Source organism: Aspergillus terreus, genomic scaffold, assembly GCF_000149615.1.
Source record: "Aspergillus terreus NIH2624 scaffold_11 genomic scaffold, whole genome shotgun sequence".
Taxonomy (NCBI): domain Eukaryota; kingdom Fungi; phylum Ascomycota; class Eurotiomycetes; order Eurotiales; family Aspergillaceae; genus Aspergillus; species Aspergillus terreus.
Window position 1 is genome coordinate 1,227,061 of NT_165934.1, and position 24,402 is coordinate 1,251,462.

Genomic DNA, 24,402 nt, shown 5'->3' on the forward strand with positions numbered 1-24,402 from the left:
CAGCACACGATGGTTACAGATGAGAAGGTGAAGGCAAGATGGTTGGCATCACCGTCGACGATGGAGGGGGACGACTGATGTAAAGGGACAGCGCGCAAAGAAAAAGATATTTCAGTGGATGAGACTGGTCGGGGATGGCCAGGAATAGATAATGAATGACTCCAAATGACGAGAGACGACGTTCATGTGGTGAGCAGCAGGATCAGTATGAGAAACGGAAGCCGGGAATTTGGACATCCGAGCGTCGTCGCGATGGCTGTCAGTCAGGAATCCTCCATGAACGAACAGGAAGCCAGAAGAGCCGAGCCGAAGCTGTCACAGGGAAAGGTGGTCGTCATGGTTAGGCTGACCATCGAACGTGGCATGGGCTGGTCCTGCCTATCAAATCGCTTTGTATCCAGGGAATGGTTTGTGCTTGGCGCAGAAGCGACGCTTAAGCGAAGTAGATGAAGGCCAGAATTCGATCTTTGGAGAAGTAGAAGCGACAGGTTGTATCATCTGCGCTAGCGCGGGGGGTGTCTCCACTCAGGGACATGGAGGTTCTCCTGATTGTTTCACTGGGTCGCGATGCGATCAGCAAGCTCAGTGATTTCATTATGGAGAACGGTGTCTAAGGGATCGGATGTCCCTGATCCGTGGTTAAGATGCACACCATGATGGACAGAAAGCATTGTCTATGGGTGTGTACATACACATAGAACTACCTACAGGAACCTCCGACAGTAGGTAGACAGCTGCATGAATCACCTGATGATAAGTCTGAATCGGGCATTTGCTGGATAAGGTAGAACTCCACTACCTTACTCTCTGATTGGCGTCGTATCCGTCGTATTGCCCCATTTGCGTCTTGACAGCCAACGGGTCAGGGCCCACCACTACTAATCACCATCTTCCCCGGATCTTTCTGGCCTTTCTGGGTTAGCTCAGGCCCCTTAAAATACCTTTATCCCATACAATGTCTCGGAGAGATTCGGGGTTGACAATACTTGTAGTAATATCCATGGTAGTAGTATAGGGGTCACTTGATGAATTATTACATGCCCAGAGTCTCCCTCCACGGGGTTCGGACATTTTTCTCGCGTGTTTGCTCGTCCAAGACATGCATGGTGGGTGGTCCATGTTCGTGACAGGTCAAACCTCATTGCTCAATATCAGGATTTTCTTCAAGCCGAGACTTGCTATATGTAGGCATCTGTTCTACTTAAGCATGCACATCGACTGACCGACAAAGAAAGTTCCCACTCATCAGAATCATTCCAGGAGATTCCTGTTTGACCTTGTGTGATACAGTCATTCTTATGTATCGATCGCCGAATGGATCGACTGTGCAGATCAGCAACAGATCCCTGATGTGTCATATGCTCGCCATCCAATCACCAGAAAACAGACCATTCAAGAAGACTACAGAGGATGTCATATGGTGATATTGGAATGAGAGGCGACATTTATTCAACTTCAAATGAAAACAAGGTAATCCGGTAGCCGTGATCCATCGATGTGCTTATGAAGCATTTCTCCCTCCATCATTCCGTCGACAAAGCATTCTCCGATGATCCGCCACGCAACAACAGGCCTGTCGCGACGAGTTCGGATCTCGGCCGGCCGTGCGACAATCGGAACGCCATGGTTCATGATAATGAGTATGCAGTCACCCGGCTGGGCCGCGGCGGGCGCGAGTCCGAGAAGCCCCGAAGCCGTTGAAATCAGGCGGCGATTACGAGTCCGAAATGTCATAGCCTGTCGTGCGGCCGAGAATGCGGTATCTGAAGGTGCCTTGGACGAGTCATCACTGTCGTCGCTGTCACTGTCGGGAGGAACATCGCGAAACGAGACGTATGACTTTAATGGTTTCCCCTGAATCAGGAACTCTGCATTGCTGTGGATGAAATGCCAGTTACGGTAGTCACGGCTATTGGAGGCTGGTTCCCGGGCTATTGTAATGGTCAGCAGCGAAATCCAACCTCATATACCTGCGAAGCTTCTTCTGGAAGCCTGACGCCTGGTTGGAAGTGACATACCAGGAAACGAGTTCAGGAGACTTGTGTGACGTAGTCCTGCTTTGGAACCACCAACCATCGAACCAGCAACCAAGACCCAATCAACACTCAAAGTTCGCGATGCCATGGACGTCTCACCTGGCTGACATGCACCAGAGGCATCGTAGCCATTGGTCATCGAATGGAGAACATCAGCCAGGTTTTTATCCATCTCCACAGGTCCTGGCTGCACGATCCCTTTTCGGAAGCCAGTCGGCCAGGGTGTAGAATCGAGATCCGAATCAAGAGGATTCAATGCACCAACACCAACTACCATATCAGCTACAAACCCATGCATGTGGAGTTGGTCATCGGTAAGGTCCGGTGGGCAAAAGCCAAATGTCACATCTGTGATACGCTGAAACGACGCAGAGTTTCTGCTCGCATACCAGTCGCCCTCTATCATGCCGGGCCGAGATGTCAGGCTGGCTCCAAAGTCAGGAACCCAAGAGGGAAGAAGCAGGGCATCGTCGACAGTGACATCAGCCGCTCCTGGAGACAGTCCTCGTCCGTCGAGAAGAAAGAGGACATCGCGCGGTGAGCCTTTGCGAATACACGCCTCGGCAAACTCTTTGTAAATCCGAACCAGCGACTTGGAATAGTCGACCTCGATGCCAAGATCTGGAAGGGATGGAATATGTAGCATGCCATACACCCTGTCTCTTGGTTCCTGAGCCTCCGCATTAGACGCCAGGATCAGTGCCTCTCGAAGACCCGATCCTATCTGGAGAGCTTGGTCTGGCTCTGGGGCTGAACGGAAGGGTAAGGTGATTCTCTGGTCGATCTCTGGTAGAGTCCTGCGGTGAGACCGGATTTCGAGCTTCGCAATTGTTGCAATATGAAAGGCGATATGATCATTCAGGGAACCCCGAGAAGTCCCCGTTTGACAGGAAGTGAGGAGTTCCGTATAAGCAATCACAGCATCGCGGATGTACCGCCACTGGGTTACACGCGATCCGCAGACCAGGGGCATTCCAGCCCTGCCATTAGCCAACTCCTGTATGACCCAGAGCCGTCGCCAATAAAGGCGATTGAGAAACCTGGATACTGATTCACCTTCGAGCAGTTCAGAAACATAAATCTGCCCATGCCGCGCCATCTTGCGGATAAACCGTCGAAGTGCACTCTTCGAACGTAGTTGTGCAATCTCCCTCCAGGCTGTCGCGAGGACGGGGTCAGCATTGTCGAATATCTCGATATACTCCGCTCGTTGCATTTTGCTAAGATTCTCGAGGACGGAGATGGCCAGATCACTTGTATCGTCGCTCTCCCCGAGCCACACAATGATGTTTCCGGCCTGGTTGTATATCCTTCCCATATGTTGAACCTGTGCTGCCTTCTCAACTGGGTCATCTTGGTTGATACAGAGCGAGTCAACCCATAGCTTCCCACCTTTTTGAAAGTACTCCATTGCACGAAATCGACGTAGGCCCGCCTCAAGGTTGTGCCCCACCGTGACGGGATGACCGTTCACGTAAACTGTACTTTTTGGTCCGTTACTGTCGCCCCAGGCGTAGGACATGGCCATATAGTTATTTGGGTCGATGGTGCATGGCAACGAATCTGCCTCTTCGGCTTGAGGGTGATAATATCGAGGAATCTCCTCCAATTGCGCCCGAGCTGTGTATCCTTCCTCAGCAGGCAAGAGCTCATCGTCGTCATCTATCGGCCACCGCATCTCGAAGCTATGATGGAGCTCCTGATTCTCTATGCCGCTGATTATATCATCCATATCTAGCAGGCTCCTAAGCGAAAGAATTGGAATAATGATGTCGTCCTTCGTGAGACTTGGTTGACCAATGATGCGACGAATGCCGTTGGCTACGTCTCGCGCAAGCCGCATCGTGTCAGTTTCATTCTGCTCTAGAGATTCTTGGAAGTACTGTATCATATCGTCCCTAGCCCGTTCCTGCGGCGGGCTCGTTACCCAGCGCTCGCAGTCAATGTAATTTGCTGGCAGATTATCCGGGCGGACTGCCTGTCGGGTGGGTAGGTCTATCACTTCAAGTCGACAGCGGATGGGGTCATCATCACCTTGGACTGATGCTGTAGGTTCGAGTGTAATCAGGCGGATCTGGTCCAGGCCGAGGGGGAGGTTCTGATAGACCATTCTGCTTCTTTCCGGGGATATGAAACGGAGCCAGGTTAGCATAGCCGTATCTTTAAGCAGGTTGAGTGAGACCTCAGTGGCATATATCTATTCGCAGAGCGCACTCGTTCGATTATGATATATTGGCTCGCTCGCCTAAATTTTCCTACTCCGACAACATTCCTGTCAGCCACGGCTTTTCAGCCTTCGTGTTGAGGGCACATGAGCCGCCTATCTGTGTATAAGTGATACGGACACCGCCACTTTTAAAGCGGTACAGGGGAGCTTGCCTTCCATTCATTCTAACATCCATAGGGTTGACTGAATGGAACGCTTTGACTTAAGAAGATGACTGCGCCGTGGCTTTGGAAAGATGATGGTCCCATTGGAGATGAATGATTCCCTGTAAGACCCTGTGTATCTGCAACGAGACACACGGGCCTCTTGGTAGGTGATCTTATTCGCATTCTGGGAGCCGCAGTTTGATAAGGCTATAATAGAACGTGCAGCTATTGATGGCGCATCGGTAAGCAAGTTCGACGCGTGACCGTGGCTTTTTTGCTAATGTCAAGATGGGCCTTGCACAATCAACGAGGCTTTGGAAGCTCGTATAACGTCGGACCGTCTGAGGCCAGGGATACGTCCTAAGATAACGACACCGCAAAGCGGCCCTGCACAACTTAGTCGCTATTCCAGACTTTAGAGCGCGACATACTCACCTGTAAAAAACGATTCGATATTAAGATTAGTAGGCGGTGCTGATTTTCACAATATGATGGGTTTCGGACGCTGTAATCGCTGTATTTTGTTAGCTCTCTAGGACATTTACCGAGTGCCTATGTAGTTCAGCGCACCAACTGGGATTTCTTGAATACCACTTCCGTTCGCAATGCTGTTCGACAAGTTGTTGGGAGCACTAATGACTAACGACACATCCAAAGAAGGCGCCATGAGCCGGTAAGTGACATCCTGACAATCTACCGGAGCTGTCTGGGACACGGTAGCCGGCGATGGATAATGCTGCGGAGAGGCTATGGCAGAAAATATGGTTGAGCTCTTCAGATCCACAGGTACCCTTCCACATCTTTACAGTCGAACCATTTCCCGCCGTATCCACAAAGCTCGATATGCCGTTGGACCTCATAACTTGATGTCATACCTGGGGCCTTGGCCTTGGATAAGAGACCAAGGATCCGGCTGGGGAGACGCATATTTTGAGGATAAACTGGGTTCCCCAGGGCATCTCTCACCAGATAGTGCGTCCCTGTCCCACCGATGCAGTAGTACGGCAACGAATCAATCTCCAATGTCTCACGAGTTGTTGCGGCGATGAGTGGCTGGAAATAGGGGTACATCTCGTTTCTTTCTTTCTTTCTTTCTTTCTTTCTTTCTTTCATGCAAGGAACGGGTCTGAACGGTCGGTAGACTTCTTGTGGGTGGGAACCTGGATCAGTAAATAGCCCGAATGCATGCTCCAGACAGTATCGTTGTAGACTCCGTGAGAACTCTGTTTCTTGAAAAGAATATGTCTAATTTTTGCTTCCTGATACTTAACCAATCATCCGGACAGGGCGATTCTTATCGTATGTTTCAGGAGGACTTTTCCCACTTTGAGGCTTGTGAGGGAGGTCGGTCTAGTGATCATAAGAAAAAAGAGACTTGAGACCACACCGATGGTTGAATGTTACCTTACATACCATGGAGAAGCAATCCAGAATTTCACGATCCACAGCTCGGTGGATGGATATTTGGAGTCATTAAGCAATCTCGCCGCCATGCAATTAGGACGCGGAAAGAAGAAGTCCGTCCTAACAGAAGAGGAGATAGGTGACTTACTCCATACTTGTCGGCCATATGAATTATTCCAGACAGAGAAGAGTAACAGAGAGATGTAGGGAAACAATATTAAAGATATCTGTCTACAGTCATGTACTTGCACATGATGTGTCCATTTGAAGCTTAGATGATTGAGGAGTATGAGCATAGAGCCATAGATATATTGTATGACTGTATACTCGATTCATGACACGACATGCGGGATTATTGAACACTGCTTATTAGAAAGTTAGCTGCTTCTCTATACGCACTATGACGACTAGCTTTACACCTATTCATCTCGGACTATATAGAAAATGCAGTTGGGATATTGTTCTCTCGATTGAGGATTTTCGATATCAAAACGATATCTGCAACCAATGACATCTGATGGATTGTGCCATTGCGGGGCTCGATGTCGTAGGGCAAGTATGATTGGTGAAGGGCAAGAGATTGTCCCTGACACCTGCCACGTTGGGTCCCCGCCCTGTCAACATTAGCCAATTAGCAGGTTTATACAGGGAAGAGTGGGTCAGGTACATCCGCACAGTCTTCGTTTTTTCTTCTGCTTTTATAGAGTCGCTTCCCCGCAGAGATACATTTCTTCTCTTCATTCAAATATCATCTACGGACATTATCGACCTTCAAGTACAGCGCCCTACGGTTTACTGTACTCTAGGATTATTAGTTGAACGCTCACTTACAACAACTCCGCCATGCGCTCATCCGCGCAACAGTATACCTCTACCCAGGCGCAGTCTGGGGATGATGTCGAGCCCGGGACGCCACACGAGGAGCAGCCGCTCTTGCATCCTGAGGAAGCTGCCTGGAAACCACCGAGGGGATTCGTGTGGATTCAAATCGGTTCGTTGTTTTTATCATCATAACCTATATGCCGTCAATCAAGACTAACCGACGCAGCCATCATGTCAAACGTCTTCCTCTCGGGCTTCGACGGTACCATTACCGCCTCAACTTATGCCGTGATCAGTTCCGAGTTCAATGCTGCCAACACAGCCTCCTGGTTGACGACATCCTATCTGATCACCAGTACCGCCTTTCAACCTCTGTACGGTCGCTTCTCCGACATCTTTGGTCGCCGCACATCCTTCTTCACTGCCACAATTACCTTCATGGTTGGCTGCTTGGGCTGCGGCGTTGCCAACGATATTGCCGTTCTAAACCTCATGAGAGCTTTGACGGGCATTGGCGGCGGCGGGCTCATGACCATGGGTATGTCATCGTCCCCTGACAGAGCAGCGTTGTGACCTACTATATCTAACTCTATCTCAGCCACCATCGTAAACTCAGATCTCATTCCTTTTCGTCGTCGTGGCATGTACCAAGCGCTGCAGAATGGCATGCATGGCTTCGGGTCAATTTGCGGTGCCGCGTTCGGTGGCTCGATTGTAGATACCGTCGGGTGGAGATGGTGTTTTCTGATGCAGGTTCCGGTCGGACTTCTCGCCCTGGTCACAGGTCACTTGGTCATACACCTCCCTCAGAAGTCGGAGGTGATTGAACAAGCCCAAGGTTTTCGCGCTGTTTGGAAGGTCGTCGACTTTTCTGGAGCCCTCTTCCTGATTCTCGGCCTCTCTAGTCAATTAATTGGCCTGAGCCTGGGCGGGAATGAGCTTCCCTGGTCCAACGTTTGGGTCATTCTGTCCCTTGTTGGTAGTGTCGTTCTCCTAGGCCTCTTCATGCGGATTGAAGCCAAGACGAGCGCCATTCCTCTCATCCCTCCTCGGATGCTGCGTGGGGTCCTACCCGTCGCGACGCAAATTGCCAATGTCTGCGTCGGAATGGCTGCATATGCGGTGAGTATACTGTTCTGGGATTTAACGGGATTGCACTAACAGCAACAGTTCCTATTTACACTCCCACTCTTGTTTCAGGTGATCCTATTGGAATCTGCCACCAAGGCCGGCGCCAGACTGGCAGTGCCGTCACTTGCTACTCCAATTGGAGGACTCATTTCTGGCATTGTCATGTCTCGTTGGGGAAAGCTTGCGTATCTCGTACGTGCTGGAACCCTGCTCATGTGCGTTGGCAACTTGATGGTCATGTTCATACAATTCAACGACGCGCCGTGGAAGTACTTTGCCTACGTCATTCCCGCCAGTCTCGGCCAGGGTATTGTGTATCCCGGAATTCTTTTCACCTTCCTTGCTGCATTCGACCATGCCGGTACGTATCGGCCTTTGATAAAGCAAGAAGAGCAAAAATCTCACAACTTGCAGACCATGCAGTATCCGCATCCACCGTCTACTTGGTGCGCTCCCTGGGCACCGTGTGGGGCGTGGCAATCACTTCGACGATTGTACAGAATACCTTGCGCTCAGGCCTCGCTGAGGCCTTGAGTGGAATACCAGACAAATGGAAAGTAACATTCCTCTCGTTGCGTGCACCTTTTAGTGGAAGCAATGGCTGATCAAAATTGCACCTTTCATTTAGATCATTGATGATATTCGTCACTCGGTATCGGCGATCCACAGTCTACCCCCGGACATCCAGATGGCTGCAAGATTGGTGTACTATCGAGGCATTCGACTGTCCTTCCTGGCATCGGCGAGCTTTGGGTTCGTAGCCGTCATTGCCGCCCTGTTCACCAAGGGCAAAGGTCTGCATCGCTCGAATGATGCATAATCCGTGCACCTGTGTCAAGCCTGGCCACGTAACGGCCAGTTCCCACCTCGTGGGGTTAGATGAGAGAAGTAGTCAGGTAGGTTCGGAAGTGGAGCGGAGGAGAGCTCTGGACAAGCTCTGTGGGTACTAGGATATTCGTCTTAGAACGATCTCATATACAGTTAGACTAGTGGAATTCAGACCATGAGTTGGTGCTTTATTCCGCGATGCGGAGAGAAGACATTACCGAGGATCCCCCACGACGCCACCTCCTCAGCAGAACGAGTTGGCTCGGAATGAATTGCGGAAGATCCGCAGCTTAATTGCCATTCAGCCCGAGGCGGTTTATAAGTCGTGAAGATTCCCCCGGTTCCTGCTGATTCTGGGGTCCAATGTGCGGGGAAGCCCACGTTGAAAGTTTATCTCAGCCACTCTCAGTCCAACAGCACCAGCCCGTCCACCGTCGCCCACGTACAGTTCCGCTCTGGTTCCGAACCCCCAGCCTTTGCCCATATTCAGTGCTCGTCATGCCGAATTCTGCTGCCGGTTGCTGGACAAGCCTTGCCCCGATTGACATAGACCCCTCTGATAAAGTATCTCGGAACCTCGATAAGCATTCCGACAGCTTATCATCTCCGCCTTCGCATTATGTAGTCGGTTTCACCAGCCCTGATCTGGGCTTTAGCCAATGGTTGATGGTCGTGAGTAGGAGACGATGACGCTCTGTCTGCCCCATATCGTGGCCCATGGGCCATTGAAATATACAAGCCTTCCCTGGGGTAGGTCGTCTGGTCCTTTCCCCCTTCCCACTCACATTCTACCCATATTCTACCCCATATACGAACTATGGATGGAGACAAGAGAAAACAGTCGACGGACAAGAATGAGCTTGAAGTGGAACTGGCCAAAGGCCAGGTTGCCGTCACGGGCAATCTGGAGATGCCCATGAAGCGGAAATTCAGTATCCTCAGCATCATCGCCGTCGGCTATAACATTACCAACAGCTGGGTCGCCATTGCGGCCAGTTTTGCCATTGCCATCAAGTCGGGAGGAGCGGTGTCGCTGTTGTATGGTATCATCGCCGTCACGGTGGCCATGCTCTGCACCGGTCTCACGCTCGCCGAGCTAGCCAGCGTCTATCCCACGGCTGGGGGACAGTACCACTTCACATCCATCTTGGCGTCCCGGAGATGGAGCCGTGGGCTCTCCTATTTCAGCGGTCTTGCGGCAGTCTTTTCCTGGATTACGCTGGGGGCCTCGATCTGTATCGCAGCCACGCAGGCCCTCATGGCCATCGTGATCAGATGGCAGCCCACCTACGAGGCGAAGGCCTGGCATCTGTTCCTAGTGTATGAGCTATTCAACGCTGTGGTGGTGGTGTACAACATCTTCTTGACCAACAAGACCTTGTGGGTATACAATGCTGGCTGTAAGTCCACCCCGTCCCATCTCTCACCATCATCCCCTTGGAACCAAGACTCACACAGGGCATACAGTCATCCTCTCTCTAGCCACCTTCATCGTCATCACAATCGCCTGTCCGGCCCGCTCATCCACCGAAATCAACTCCAAAGACGTCTGGTCACACTTTGTCAACGGCTCCGGCGGCTGGCCCGACGGTATCTCCTTCCTGACCGGGCTGTCCACGCCACAATTCATGCTCTCCGGTCTAGATGCCACCCTCCATCTCGCGGAAGAGTGTCTGGAGCCGGAGCGCATCGTCCCCAAGGCTGTCGTCGTCACCGTCATCGTCGGCTTCTTCACAGCCTTTCCCTTTGCCATTGGTATCATCTACAGTTTCGCCGACGTGTCGGCATCATTGGACACGCCCACTGGGTATGCCCTGTCCCTTCATTGAGCACGACAGAGAAAGACCACTAACGAATCCGACAGATATCCAATTTATTATATCTGGGAGAAGGCTACGCAATCCCCAGCCGCCGCGACGGTCTTTATGGCGGCGACCTTCGTCGTCTCCTGCGTCGCCCTGAACGCCGTGCATCAAACCTCATCGCGACTGACCTGGTCGTTTGCCCGTGACGAGGCGCTCTTCTTCTCGCGGAAACTCGTTTCCGTGAGTCCTTCGTTAGGGGTCCCCGTGTACTCCGTCATCTTGGATGGTGTGCTCGTGGGACTCGTGGGGATTGTATATGTTTGTTCTTCGACGGGTGAGTGTATTCCTTCTTATAGAAGACGACGACAGCCACTAACCCCTGATACAGCTTTCAATGCCTTCATCGGATCAACGGTCATGGTAGCGCAGATATCCTTCGCAGTTCCTGCCGCCCTCCTCCTCGTCCGTCGTCGTTCGAGCACGTTTCTCCCACCGACACGGCCATTCAAGCTCCCAAACGTTGTGGGATACGTCGTCAACGCGATGACAATCGTGTGGGCGATCGTCATCACCGTGTTCTTTTGCTTCCCGACGTCGTTGCCAGTTACGGGTGGGAATATGAGTATGTCCAATATAGACCCGCCGTTGTGCTCATCAACTAACGAATGTCGTTTAGACTATGCCGCTGTTGTTCTGGTTGTTATGCTGATATTGGGTGTGATCAACTGGTTTGTGTATGCCCGGAAGTGGTACCATGGTCCTCGGCTGGAGCTGTGAATATCTCTTACGAATCTGTATCCTGGAGAATGTATTGTTCAAATGCTATGTTTCTGTGCAAGAGCATTGTTCACTAAATGAGACGCTTGTAATATCTAGTATAGATGCAAGCTCTAGCTAGTATCTTTGTAGTCTAGATAATGTATGCGACAGCCGCAACCCATCTACTTAGTCTGCAGAACGGCAACACTCAAGTTCGGCAGACTAAATCTGAATGCTCCCCCAGCACCAGCCTTGAGCTTCGAAACCGTCTGCTTGACAAGATTCTTCCCACCAACTTCATTCATAGCAAACGCATCCGGCGCAGTCAGCACGGTCAACTCGGCGGTCGATCCGGCCTTGACCCCGTCAAAGGTCAAAGAAACAGGCACGTCGCTGGTACTGTTGTACACGGCGGCCTTGAAGATGTGCGACTGCGTCTCGTTGTTCAGGCCGGCCACGTAGTACAGAGGTCCGAAGGGGGTCTCAGAGGACGTGGGGAGCGTGTTGGTCATGTGGGAGTGGGAGAAGAGCTATTCAGCTGTGTTAGCGGGCGGGAATTCCGAACAATTATTCGGTGCCTCTGGGACGTACATTGTACAGGTGCCAGCTGGTCGAGCGGGCGGTTTGAGACGGGTCCGCGTTGAACGCGAGGAAGGTCGGCGACCACTGGTAGCTATCTAGGTTCATCATGAAGGGGGCCTGGCACTGTCAGCGACTGTTCCGTGATTGGTGTATCTTGTATGGGTGCTCACGTAGGTTGTTCCGATTATCTTGTCTGCGTTGCGTTCCGCTCCGATAAGGAACACGCCTTCGGCGACTGTTCCGATCCACCAGGGGTACAGCGAGAAGTTGGTATCGCTCCAGTCGATGCCCTTTCCGTTGTTGAATTCCGTGGCCGCGATCTCGCCTATGTGCTGTTAGTAGCCCAACATGACTAATGGTTGGGACGCTTACCCAGCAGGATGGGATGGTCCGGGCTCATCTGGTCGAAGAAGTTGAACCGTGAAACAAAGTAATCCGGAATATCGTACAGATGGTAGTCGCCGCCCGCGTCGCCGGGGAGGGTCATGTCGATGGTGGAGGCGATGACGGTCATGTCGGGGTACTTGGCCTTGATGGCGTCGTAGAACATCTGGAATCGGTAGGCTTTGTACGAGGCCAATCCGTTGTTCAGGTTATCCTCGTTGCCGATTTCGACATATCGGATGGTCCATGGCTCCGGGTGGCCGATCGACGCCCGCAGAGCACCGTACTCCGTGTCTACCGAGCCCATGAGGAACTCGAGTTCGTTCAGGGCATCTTGCACGAACACATGCAGCTCGTCTTCGGGGATGAGGTCGCCGTTCAAGGCCATGCCTCCCCAGACTGCAAGAACTATTGGAGGTTAGAGATGAGTGGAACACGGTTCTTCAGGACGTACTAGGCTCGAGCTCCAAGTCATCACACCACTCCATGTACTCGACGAGACCCATGCCACCGGTTTCTTGGTAGCTCCAGGTGGTCGCACGCCCGGGACGGTCCTTGAGGGGACCGATGGTCTCGTTCCATTTCCAGCGGCCGTCGATGAAGTTGCCTTCAAGGTTGTTGCCACCGGGGAATCGGAGGAATTTCTATGCTATTAGCAGGGAACAGGAAAATATTCGACACACGACCTACCGGGTTAAAGTCTTTCATTGCCTGCATCAGGTCCCTGCGGAGGCCGTTGGGACGGTTGTTCCAGGTCGGAGGGAACAGGCTGATGAGATTGAAGTCCAGAGACCCGTCGGCGGTTTTCTAGAAAGTCAGCCTTTGAGCCTAAGACCCATGTAGACGTACTTACCGATGCATCAAACGTGAGGGTAAAGGTGTTCTTCGTGTCTGGAGCATTCTTGTGTGGGAAGAGAGTGAACTCATGTTGTGTCCATCCGCCACGGGTACTCTTTGAGCGAATCTTGGTGCTTGCAAACACCTCGCCCGTCGCCTGGGACTCCAGCGTCGCGGTGAATGCTCCGTTGTAAGAGCCCTTGACGTAGAAGGACCCGGTATACTTCTGCTTCTGCACATCGATACCCCACCAGCCGAGGTTGGTGAGACCCGTTCTCTTGGAGTGTCCGGTGACGCGAACAGATGTCGGCAAGGCCGAGGACAGCGGGTGGCTGAGGTTCTGCAAAGCCAGGGTGGACCCCTTGACGGGTACCCATCCATCCAAGGTGGACGGGTACACCGAGCCTCCTTGGAACGCGCGGTTGCGGATCAGCTCGGCGTACAGACCACCTTCGCCGCAATGGTTGATTTCCTAGAGATGTCAGTCATGAATATGGAATGCATTGGCCCTGTGTTCTAAATACCTCCTCCATGATGCCATATTGCAGGTTCGTGGTGTAATTGCCCCCCGAGGATGCAACGGAGATGTCAACGGCGGCAGCACAGGCTGCCAGGAGTGGCAGCAAGAGCAATTTGCGAAGCACCATGATTCCTCCACAGCTAGCGCTCGCTGAAGATGCAATCCGTCGATCTTAGCACGGTATTGACGAAACCCCGGGATGGGATGATCCCAGGAATGTTATATAGTGGCGGGCATCGCAGCTTGGAATCCCCTCACCTCCCCCGGACACCCCACATAATTGACGGCGGGACATAGGGTAATTGAGGAACAGTGAAAGACCAGTGAAACCATCAAGCGCACAGGAGATTGAGGTATTTATTTCTTCTTCTAGTAAAAGTCCTTGAGGGGGAACAGGGGGCTGCAGTAGCTCGAGTCGCTCGGCTGGTGTCGAGAATTAGATTGGCCGAACAATTGCCAGAAGTGCATGTTCCAACGAAGGAGAGGGCGTGTTGATTTGAACTAGGAGAATAGCCCTCATTGTAGCGTCAGTCAAGTCCTATTTAGGCAGGTCGTCAACTGATTTTCAGGGGAGCTGGCGATCCAGCCCATGCAGTTGAGACGCATCGCGGCTAAATTGCAGACGCCCCGCATCTTAAGGCGCATCAGGATGCGGGAGATACAGTGAGAGGCGTGGAGACAATTTTTCCGTCGCTCAAACGAGGCCTATGCGGTGATCGTCTTCAATTGCCGATGTTTCTCCGGATGATATTGGGACAAGCTCCCCGCGTCCTAGATAAAACCGTTCAGGCCCGTACTGGAGAATGGAATAGATAGACCATCAGTGACCCCGGATCTCCGCATACTCCATTCAATGTATGTATTCAAGTGTCGGGAGCCAACTTGATTGAATTTCGTCCGAACAACGAGTGAATTGGTTCGTCTCTATATCCAGGGTTGGCGCATGCACGGTTTGGGATGCGCATCTCTGAACCCAAGCTGTTGTAGGTATGAAATATATCGACGTTGGCACTCCTGACTGCCATTGTCCAAGCGATCTATCCCATCAGTGCCTGACAAGTACTAATGATCTCCTTCTGGTATCTCGTTCATGTCTACTCGGTCTGGCGTTCGGCTACATATTCTCGGGCTCGTTCTGTGGCCCAACATACATCAGTCTTTGGATAAAGAAGCGCCCTGCATTTGGCCTCATCAGTCCTGATGATTCAGAAAAAGGCTGGGCAGGCAGGAATGCAATATAGGAAATGACGGACGTATATAATGTTACCCACGCGAATGCTGGGACCAATGTTTATCTATGAATCGACCGGTCGTTGCATAAAATGGTCTAGAAAAATGACCAGCCGCGCGATGGACAGGGACAAGGTCGAAACCCTTCCGTCCATCCGATCAAGACATATATGCATGCTTTGGTGTATAATGTTGTGGCCACTCAATATATAGTAGTGAGCCGACCCACCGTGGGCTGCAGCCAAGAGCAATTCGAGGCAATCAATATCACATTAAAGGCACTATGACGAGAAGTTCCCGCCACGCGCCCTGTCGTAGAAATATTCCGTAACAAATCAAACACAAGACCAAACAGACTCCTTGCAACTTGAAGGCCAGAGGAAAATCAAATCGGGTGGACAATGGACAAAGTCGTACGCGCCTCAGAAGTTGCCGCAGGCGCAGCGCTTCTTGGCGGCCTCAAATTCAAACTGTATATGCCGGGATGCGACGATTGGCGAGGATTAATCATCCTAGGGCACAGATCAATCGATCGGAAAGCTTAGCAGCACCCCTCACAGCACTCGATGCAGTCGAAGCAGCATTCGCAGGACTCTTCGCAGAGGAAGCAGCAGCACATGGCGGCCAAGCTAAGGAAGATAGGAGGTTAGCGAGAGGAAATATCATGGGATGGGGCCGGCATACCAAGCTCCGAGGCACCCACGATTCTTTCCGTCTCCGCTCGTCTGGCGCTGGTCTTGAGGCGGGGGGTAGGCGTTCATCTAGATGATCGCAAATGAGTGAAAATCCTTCCAGGCCATATCAGGAAAGACTATGACTGACCGGGGGCTGTTGCTGGGGCTGCTGCTGGTAATAGCCGCTCTGGGGAGGACCATAGGCCGGCTGGGGCGCGTAGGGGGGTTGTTGATAGCTATGCGACCGAATCGTTAGGCATCACATCAACAGAAGGGACTAAGTGGTCTGAAACAAGAGTGTTTGGCGTAGGTCCAAGAGGGGCATCCGCGCCGAGAAAAGCGGACATAGTAGTTGGTGGCAGCGACCCCAGATGTGGGCAGGCTGAGTGATGATGGAAGAAGCGACAGATGAGAAACACTTACCCCTGAGGAGGAGGATATTGAGGCTGCTGATAATAACCTTGAGCACTCATTATGATGGAAGGAGAGGAGGGCTGGTGGTGAGAAAGCTGCAGGCGAGAATTAGCACAGGAGGAAGAGAGGTATCGCCAGGAAGATCGACTGGGAGCAGAAGAGTGGATGAAGGAGGAGGAGGGAACGAGGCTCTTGAAGAGCCAATAGGAAGGGGGAGGGGATGTACCCAAGAAATGCCAAGTTCGAACGGGCTGAGAGAGGTCGAACAGAACAAAGATGAACGAGGATATGAATGGGGGGAAGGGAAGGAGAAAGGGAAGAGGAGAGAGAAGAATCGGGAGACTTGCCGGGCCGTTAGTCCCGTGGTTGGTTATTATTATTATTATTATTATTTTACTTATTATTATTGTCTGAAAGCCGACTTCTGCGGATTTTTCAGGTCGCCAGGTGGCTGACTAACTAGGTTCCTGGTCCCCGACCGCCATTTTTCCTTCTTTTTTTTTTTATAGATCAAAATTTACGCATTCTTCGAAAATTCTTCCGCAGGTCTTCGACGGGAAATACCTAGGTACTGTAGCCGGGGGCATCGTGGCTGAGGCGTGACAATGACGAAGAACCGAGAGTTGACCACGGATGGAAAAAGAGCTGCCTGATCGTGCCCCACCACTGGTAGTCCCCACCCACGCCAATCATTGCTCGTGCCTCTGCATCAGCCACAGCGCCCCACCCAGCCCTACCCGACCGGCTTCCCTGATTGGCCTTGTGGCTTCCCTGATTGGCCTTGTGGCTTCCCCATCGGAGTCCTCGGACTCCCGGCCAATAACAATACCCCGTATTGAGGGATTTAATGAGGCGCAGGTGTTGAATAGGTACCTACGGAGTAGAAGGATCCAATTAACTGCGGAGTACTCCGCAGAGGATATCCTAGTTATTTCTACATTGCAGAGACTTACTGCGATACAGCTGTTCACAAAGAAGAAAAAAGAGCGTTGGAATGATATCCACCCTGAACTATAAAGCCTCATACCTACTGTAGGTACTCCACTTTACGAAGTAATATGTCACGATGGGGATTCTCACAAGCTTGGGGTGTAACCTCTTGGCTTCATAAAGTCGGAGGTACCGCATGGAAGCAATGGTATCTGGGTGATCAGGGCCCAAAACCTGACGCCGGAGCCGAACACACTCCGTCATCAACGCCAATGCATCATCATGTCTGCACAATCCGCTCCATACCCAAGCGACATTTGTCATGCTGTAGAGAGTGTCCGGGTGCTCTGGTCCCAGCATTTGCTTCCGCAGTTCCATCACCTCCACGTGCAGCCTCTCAGCTGCTATCCATCGGTGCCTCCATGCATAGCTTACCCCGAGGCTATCCAGATAGGAGAGAGTGAGTGGATGTCTGGGACCGAGTAATCGCGTGCTCATCTCAACCACCTTAGTCGTCAGCTTTACTGATTTCTTCCACCGTCCCAGGTTGTGGTGGACAGTTGCCAATTCTCCCAAACACCTCATGATATCCGGGTGTTCATCCCCCAATACATGCTGTTTTGCCTTCAAGACACGAATCACCAGCTTTTCCGCCCTCCTCACCCGACCCTGAAAATGGTAAACGAATGCCAGACTCAGCATCGCTTCCAAAGTACCCCAGCTCTCGGGTCCCAATGCCTTGCGGCGTGCAGTCAAGACCTCCTTTGCCAGGGCTGCTGCCTCTTTCCAGCGACCCTGAGATGAGTATATACTCACCAAGCCCGCCATATGGTATAAAGTACCTAGATCCGTCGGTCCTAGGGCCTGGATATATTTGTCTAACACCTGCTTTTGCATTTTTTCCGCTTCCTTCAGACGGCCTTGCAGATGGTAGGTTCTAGCCAACATACCTAGGCACGCTATGGTCTCCAGATGTTCCGGTCCCAGCGCTCGTTTCAAGGTTTCCAAACTATGCATCTGCAGCTGTTCCGCCTCACTCGTGCGCCGCTGAAATTGGTATACACAGGAGACCCACGACATAATCAAGATTGTATATGGATGTTCAACCCCCCACAGATCTGTGGAAATGGTCATTAAATCGTAAAGAATTGCTTCAGCTTCATTGTATCTTCCGTCACTGAAGAGACACTGTCCGATGTTCTGCAATAGCAGAAGAAACCACTGCCGCTTTTCTCGGAAGTCTTTTTCACCAATCAGCGATAGGGCGTGAGGCAAGTACTGTCGCCATAACGGTCGATTAGCTGCAGCGTAAGTCGGAAACCTTTCCGCTAAAATGCCTGCCGTTCTGAAGATGTACGGCTCCATTTGCTGATTCAACCTCAACCAGTTCCGAATCGCCAGGTAGACCAGTCGATGGAGGTTGAAGCATGCATCGTCAGACCGATCACTGACACTAATAAACGAATACGCTTTGAGGAGACCAATAGCTTCGAGCTCTCGCTTCTTGGACGGCGCCGCGGGAAGCAGACTCTGGGGAATATCGCGCGGATGTAGACATCCCATAACTGACAGGTACTCTGCGGCTAACGGATCCATGCGTTGAATCTGTTGGAAAGATATAAGCCAGGTGGTGGCAACGGGGTTTTGCATATCCTGATAGCGCCAATCGTCCCCAAAGCTCTCGCTGAGGAGTGTAACAACCTCCGACTCGTGTTCTTGAAGGAGCTCCAGGTAGTCACCCAGACTTATGCTGTTCTCGTTGATATAGTTCGCTGCCTGCACAATGGCCAGTGGGAGGAACGCCAACTGAGATAGTAAATCGACCGTTGCCTTGCGGTCATTCAGCAATTGCTTCTGCACAAGAGACTCGTTGAGGATGCTCGTAGCAGTCCGCTCGTCCAGTCCGGAAAGCTGGACAATATGGGGCGAGGCCAAGGTCACCGCCAACTTTTCGTTGCGTGAAGTGAATATGACTCTGCCGTGCTCGCTTTGGGGAATTAACTCCCGCAGTCCTCGTCCCGGGAGCCACATATCGCTCTCGTCGGCGTTGTCGAAGATCAGCACCCATTTGCCGGCAATTGGTTGACTCAGGTAGAGCTTCAATCTTTCTTTCGTCTCACTCGGACTAGTCCCATGGACACCCAGCATCTGTGCAATGCTCATATATGCCTGTTCCACAGTGGCGATACTGGTACAAGGGACCCAGAACACCGAGTATTGACTGTCTCGATCTCGGACACGATAGGCGAGTTCCAAAGCAATCTGGGTCTTTCCAATGCCGCCTAGTCCAGCGATAGCAATTTTTCGAGGACCATGGACTTTGAAAATCATATCCTCTAGGTTCTTAACTTCCTCACGCCGACCCGTGAATCGAGGGTTTCTGGCGAATGGGACCAGCCAACAAGAGCTCGTCATCAGATCTGGCACGATATCAGTACCCGTGGACTCAAGCAAGCAACTTCTAATGAGCACATACCTCTGAAAGCAGGTCGCCAATACTCCAGGAAGGTCTTCGCTCCTGCGGCTCCCGCAGCCGCCGCATACGCCTGCCATCGTTTGTCTTTGTGGCTGTCCGCATAGTCACTGACACCCTTGATGACAAGACACGAGATATTGTCCCATATACCCGCTCCCTCCATATCAAACCCGACAACATCTTCCTCATGTGCCATTCGATCACGATGCTGCCCGGATCTCATTACCATGTCCGCAGACGCAATTGTGCCAATATGGACCGAAGGCCGTGTATCCTCTCCATCAGGACGGTCGTGGCTGACACCAGCCCCCACACACCCAAGGACAGTGCAATCCGTCTCAAGTGCCTCCGTACACACCGAATTCGCCGAGTCCTTCCTCATGCAGGAGCACGTCCTCCGCCCGCCCGGTTCATGATGCTTGTGCCGATGAGACGGCTCACAGAGCACATCCAGCGTTTTCCCGGGATACACCCACTTCTGATCGCGCAGCTGGAGACCTTGCACATACCCTACCACACGATCCCGGAATTCGCCCCGTGTCCGCTTCGTCCGTAGCCCAAGCAGGAACGACCGAATCTCCCGATTCGGCTGACCCAGCGTCTCCTTCACTCCGTTCTTCCGCTGAAAGCCACCGGGATGCTGCCGGCCGAAGTCGTATTCGATGACCGCGTCGCTGACGATCACGTCGCCGATAAAGATCGGTGGTTTGTTTCGTGGGAACGGCACGCCGCCGCAGATGCCCACGGCCAGCGCGATCTCGATGCGCGTGTAGCTCGTTTTCAGGCTCGAGACGACGCTGGCCGCGTTGCGTTTGCCCATTCCCGGCATGTAGCACAGCACGACATGGTGTTTGCCCATGCGTCCCGTAGTGTAGATGTTGTCGTCGCCTTGTTGTTTGCCGTAGAACTGGCTCAGGGTGTCGTATGTTTCGTCGAAGAGTTCCTCGACGGCTTCGGCTTCGATTGGCAGCGCGCAGATAATCGCGACTGTGAAGTCGCTGCGGGATTTGGGCCGCATGTTGGTGCGTTGGGGAGGGGGGAGACAAGATGCGTACCCTTTTTGGAGGTGTAGTGGCAAGGGGGTTGTTTATCGATGGATAGGCCGACTCCGGGCATTGCTGTCAGCCTTGTTGAGGCGCATGATTGTCGTGCCATGGTGGTCGGTCGCAGTCGTGTTATAACATCTGGGGAGGGGAGTTAAGCGCCGGGGTTGCTCAGCCTCCCACCTCAGTAGGTCATGATTGGGCTGTACTACGACTAAAAGTGAGGTCGGCGCCAATCGCAATGGGGGCATAATCCATATCCTACTCCATGCTGTGCACAACGCACTCACTCTGTACATGATATTGGAAATATATCCAAAGCGTGGAATCAAGGCAATTAAGGATTCCTCAAAGAAGAAATACTATGAGCAAGGGTGCATCACGCCTTAGGAGAAAGCAAAGAATTTACTCCGACCTCTTTCTTCCGATTTATTAATTGCTCCTACAGTGGGTGTCGTTCGAGACCTTCATTTCTTCCCGTAGTTCTCCATGTATCTTAGTCACGCAGTTATACTACTGTGTCAAACACCATGAGCATGATGCTTGTTCCAGGGAAGCCAGACCCAGATGACAATTAATGCAACCAATAACGCGAGGATGAATGGTTGCAGACTCTGTACACCGCGTGTGCCAGATATAGCACCAGCGACAAAAGGGCAGTCTAGGGGGATAACAGTTCTTGAGAATCCCCTCTCATCTCAGCGTACCTACCAAGACGACTGGCTACCTTGTGTGGAGTATCCTTGGGATTCAACAATTCTTATGACGAGGCTACCAGACAATCGTAAACGTACTCTCGATGACTTCGTCAGTCATTTATTCATCGTGCTAAAAGTACCCAACCTAAGAGAGCCTGCAGTCCTACGGGATCAGAATAGGTCCTCAGATTCTAGTATAATGTATTATTGATAATTTACGGCCATAGTCAGGCTTGATCATCTCACGTTCCAAATCAACTACAGGACGTTCACCAGAAGCTCATCTGTGATCGTGACCTGCCCAGTCAGCAAGAAGCGGCCTCTAGTCGGCATCTGCATAAAGCGCTGTTCAGGGAAGACGCGAGGCCAGAAACATCATTGACCTCTTAGCCTCATACAGAGCAGATGAGCTCCTTTCAACCGCTTCTACGGTCTGTCGTGGTAAGCTAAGCCTGTCGCAGATAATTGAGTGAGTCAGAAGTAGAGCCGCCTCTCAGAGCGTTGTTGCCCGTACAGGTCGCTCTGCACAGGTGCTGCCTGCAAATATGTTTCCAAAGCAGTTTATTGAAGATCGAGGCTGGCGGACGTCCATCATCACACATTAAGTCGTATCGCCATGTCGGCGCTTAGTCGAGTAGTTGTGAGACAAGCGTCGCACAATTGAAGTGTAAATCACAACAAAGAACAAAAGACAAAGCCGGAAAATAATATCAAAAACGAAGAGATATAAGGTAAGAAAACGCGAAGAACGGAGAGAAAATATGGACGAGAATGAGACAAAGATAATAAACCTCGAATGGAAAGCCAGAAAAAAGATATAAGAGAGGTGATAGATGGAGGAAACGAAATATATATATCAACACGAAGAGAAGCTGTCGAAATGAAGTCAGAAAACGATTCACACATAAGAATCAATTTCCGGACGCAGGGACTGGGACCCGAAGTAGCAAGAGTTATCGAACGACGAGTCCATACTCGTCGGCATAAAACTTGAATAGCTGTCGTAAGCGTTGAGAGTCTGTTCCAGACCTTGTGTGGGAATGACATTCTCCGGCGGCACCTGTGCGAGCCCACTGAAGGTGATGTCGTCCGAAGACTCATCCAGCGGCTCCTCAGCGCAGTCATCGCCTATTGCATCTTGGTCAATACTGCCCTGAGCATTCTGGAGGACAACTTCTTCTTTCTGGACCATCCAGTGCTTCAGAACCTCCATGGGGGGTTGCGTTCCACCACCCTTGCCACCGCGTTTCTCACTGTCCTTCCCACGCCCCCCTCTACCACGTTGGCAGGGGTTGAAATGGGTCCGACGTAGGTGAGCTGCCGCGTTATAGTTGGCGCCATAGCGCTTGCCATTTCGACAGGCCTTGCAGTTTGCGAGAAATGATTTGTCAGGGGAGATATCAACGCAAACCCAAACCTTGCGAACTGGTGCATGCACACGTTCGATATGGCGACGCAACTCATGCTCCCCGTGGAAGCCATCTGGTTGCTCGTTGCACAGATGGCAGTAGGTCTTCGGTCGAGGGGGACGATGGATTGTAGCTCTGGGGATGGGTGCAAGCTCTTTAGAAGTCCCGTCCGATGACTCAATGCGAATCATCTTGTGCGGCTCTGGGACTTTCAGTGACGGCTTGGTGTTCGGTTCCACCTTTGGGGCAATCGGCCGCGAACCCTGCGCAATCTGTTCTTGAGATCTTCTAGCCACCCGCGAGGCCTGCGAACAAGACGAAGCGTCGCTTTCAATCGACATGGAAGGTTTCATTTCGACGGACTGATGGGGCTGCAGGTGAGGCGCGTGCAGGGCGAAGGACGTCGTGGATGGAGCCGAACAGGAGAAAGACGGTGGGATGGACGAATCACCGAAAGAGAAGGAGACCTGATCAAGATCTTGTTGAGGGAACGGATTGGCGAAAGGAATACTGATCGGGGCCGCGGTGGCACCAAGCTCAGAGGCAGAGAAAGGGGCCGAGAGATTGGGATCGAGGTTGGGTCCGGACGAGTCAAACCTCATCATGCCTACTCCTCCACATAGCGACTCCGTAGTTGTACTCCGAGTCATCTCTACAGACCCTGCAGAAGGCAGCTGTCCGAGCTGATGGCTGAAAGACCCGTTTTGTGCTTCAGTTATATTTGAAGCATTGTTCGCTTGCCCTTGGTGCTGCTGAATAGGGCCGGACGCTGGGTATTGCATTCCGACAGAAACCGGGTCCATCGAAAGCGACGCCGAAAGTTCGGAAACGTTCCGCTGCCCCTGAGAATCGTCTAGGTATCGTTGAGTGTATTCTGAAGGGGAGTACTCGCTCACGTGGTCAAGGCGACGCTGAGAACGCGGAGGTCCGTAAGAGTGCCGATGTCCCGTCGACGAGGCCATGGATGGCCGGTGCGACCCCGGGATCTGCTGACTGTGCGATCGGACCATGGCGGTATGGCGTACCGGTGTTCGACCAGCAGCCAGTGCTGAGCTATCCTTCCGGGAAGTCGACCTAGGGAGTTGCTGAGTCGACTGAGGCGCAGCAGGCGAGGACGCGTGCGATAGGTCACGCGTCAGGTCAATGGTGACCGGAGGCTCCGGAGTCTGCCAAGTGTCAATCCAGGGACTGCTGGCGAGAGGATAGAGGAGAAGCAGGAAGGATATGGAGTAGCGTAAGAGAATCAGGATGGGCAGAAGCGGAAGGGTGTGGAGTAGGCGGGAATAGAAGACCAAGATAGATCACATACGGTGACTCGTCGCTTCGTCGGAGGTAATCCAGAGCCCGGTAACGTCCTAGGAACATCCTGTCGCATCCGTTTGCCAGAGTTCTCGAGAGTCGAACCACCGTGATCCAAGAGACCCGAGCCAGGAACCGGACGGTAGGAGTTGGAGGCCGAGGAAGTACTTGACGGGGACATGAACTGGCTCAGGCGCTGAGTCCACAGTTGCATGCGTTCGGATTCCGGAAGGTGGGCGTGTCGCACCAAAAAAGCGTCCCGATACCCGGAGATGGCCCTTGTGAAGAGTTCGTCATCGGCAGCTGTCGGCGCCGCCATGTTGATGGATTTCCTGGGGTGGGGAATGCCTCCAGAGTAGAGCAGAAATGGGGAGCTGGGGTCAGTAGTGAGGGATGGGTGGGTGGGTGGCTGATATGACCCAGTTAGCGAAACGGTAGTATGTAGAGGGAACGCGGAAAGACGAACCGCCGGTTATAGACCGCAGCGTTATTCAAAATAGCGGTATATTCGTAGAAGGCGATTCAGAGGAAAGACGAGGAGAGAGACAGAAAAAAAGGGTGGAAGGAATATGGGGAGGAAGGCGAATATGGACAGCCGTCAAGAGCAGAAGAATCAGAGATGGGAACAGATTCGCAGGTATACGAGGTATAGAAGACCAATGATCAAAGACGACGAGGGAAGAATGAGGTCGGGGAGAAGGGAGGAAGATCTCCATTTAACGGCCGCAGCACTGCCCAGCTTGGGTCA

The 24,402-nt window shown here is 52.1% G+C and overlaps 6 protein-coding genes across 6 annotated transcripts; 2 read left to right on the top strand and 4 right to left on the bottom strand.

Moving 5' to 3' along the window:
* Nucleotides 1-1,455: 1,455 nt before the first annotated feature.
* Nucleotides 1,456-4,146, bottom strand: ATEG_07865 (HET domain-containing protein; the record flags this gene model as incomplete). Its single annotated transcript, XM_001216486.1, has 2 exons — nucleotides 1,456-1,931; nucleotides 2,019-4,146. 2 exons carry the CDS (start codon nucleotides 4,144-4,146, stop codon nucleotides 1,456-1,458), a joined length of 2,604 nt encoding a protein of 867 aa, XP_001216486.1.
* Nucleotides 4,147-6,866: 2,720 nt separating this feature from the next.
* On the top strand, nucleotides 6,867-8,586 carry ATEG_07866 (MDR family MFS transporter; the record flags this gene model as incomplete). Its single annotated transcript, XM_001216487.1, has 5 exons — nucleotides 6,867-7,173; nucleotides 7,234-7,757; nucleotides 7,806-8,127; nucleotides 8,181-8,323; nucleotides 8,395-8,586. The coding sequence occupies 5 exons, from the start codon at nucleotides 6,867-6,869 to the stop codon at nucleotides 8,584-8,586; spliced, it is 1,488 nt and encodes a 495-aa protein (XP_001216487.1).
* Nucleotides 8,587-9,411: 825 nt separating this feature from the next.
* ATEG_07867 (putative choline transport protein) lies at nucleotides 9,412-10,823 on the top strand (the record flags this gene model as incomplete). Its single annotated transcript, XM_001216488.1, has 4 exons — nucleotides 9,412-9,994; nucleotides 10,053-10,401; nucleotides 10,459-10,639; nucleotides 10,788-10,823. The coding sequence occupies 4 exons, from the start codon at nucleotides 9,412-9,414 to the stop codon at nucleotides 10,821-10,823; spliced, it is 1,149 nt and encodes a 382-aa protein (XP_001216488.1).
* Nucleotides 10,824-11,340: 517 nt separating this feature from the next.
* On the bottom strand, nucleotides 11,341-13,608 carry ATEG_07868 (alpha-L-arabinofuranosidase A; the record flags this gene model as incomplete). The annotated part of the gene is made up of 8 exons (XM_001216489.1): nucleotides 11,341-11,688; nucleotides 11,750-11,863; nucleotides 11,911-12,065; nucleotides 12,113-12,532; nucleotides 12,579-12,768; nucleotides 12,815-12,931; nucleotides 12,978-13,433; nucleotides 13,486-13,608. The coding sequence occupies 8 exons, from the start codon at nucleotides 13,606-13,608 to the stop codon at nucleotides 11,341-11,343; spliced, it is 1,923 nt and encodes a 640-aa protein (XP_001216489.1).
* Nucleotides 13,609-16,693: 3,085 nt separating this feature from the next.
* Nucleotides 16,694-20,223, bottom strand: ATEG_07869 (uncharacterized protein; the record flags this gene model as incomplete). Its single annotated transcript, XM_001216490.1, has 6 exons — nucleotides 16,694-16,723; nucleotides 16,753-16,762; nucleotides 16,827-17,467; nucleotides 17,546-17,649; nucleotides 17,680-19,149; nucleotides 19,206-20,223. 6 exons carry the CDS (start codon nucleotides 20,221-20,223, stop codon nucleotides 16,694-16,696), a joined length of 3,273 nt encoding a protein of 1,090 aa, XP_001216490.1.
* A 1,621-nt stretch (nucleotides 20,224-21,844) lies between these two features.
* On the bottom strand, nucleotides 21,845-23,973 carry ATEG_07870 (uncharacterized protein; the record flags this gene model as incomplete). The annotated part of the gene is made up of 2 exons (XM_001216491.1): nucleotides 21,845-23,521; nucleotides 23,665-23,973. 2 exons carry the CDS (start codon nucleotides 23,971-23,973, stop codon nucleotides 21,845-21,847), a joined length of 1,986 nt encoding a protein of 661 aa, XP_001216491.1.
* Nucleotides 23,974-24,402: the final 429 nt, after the last annotated feature.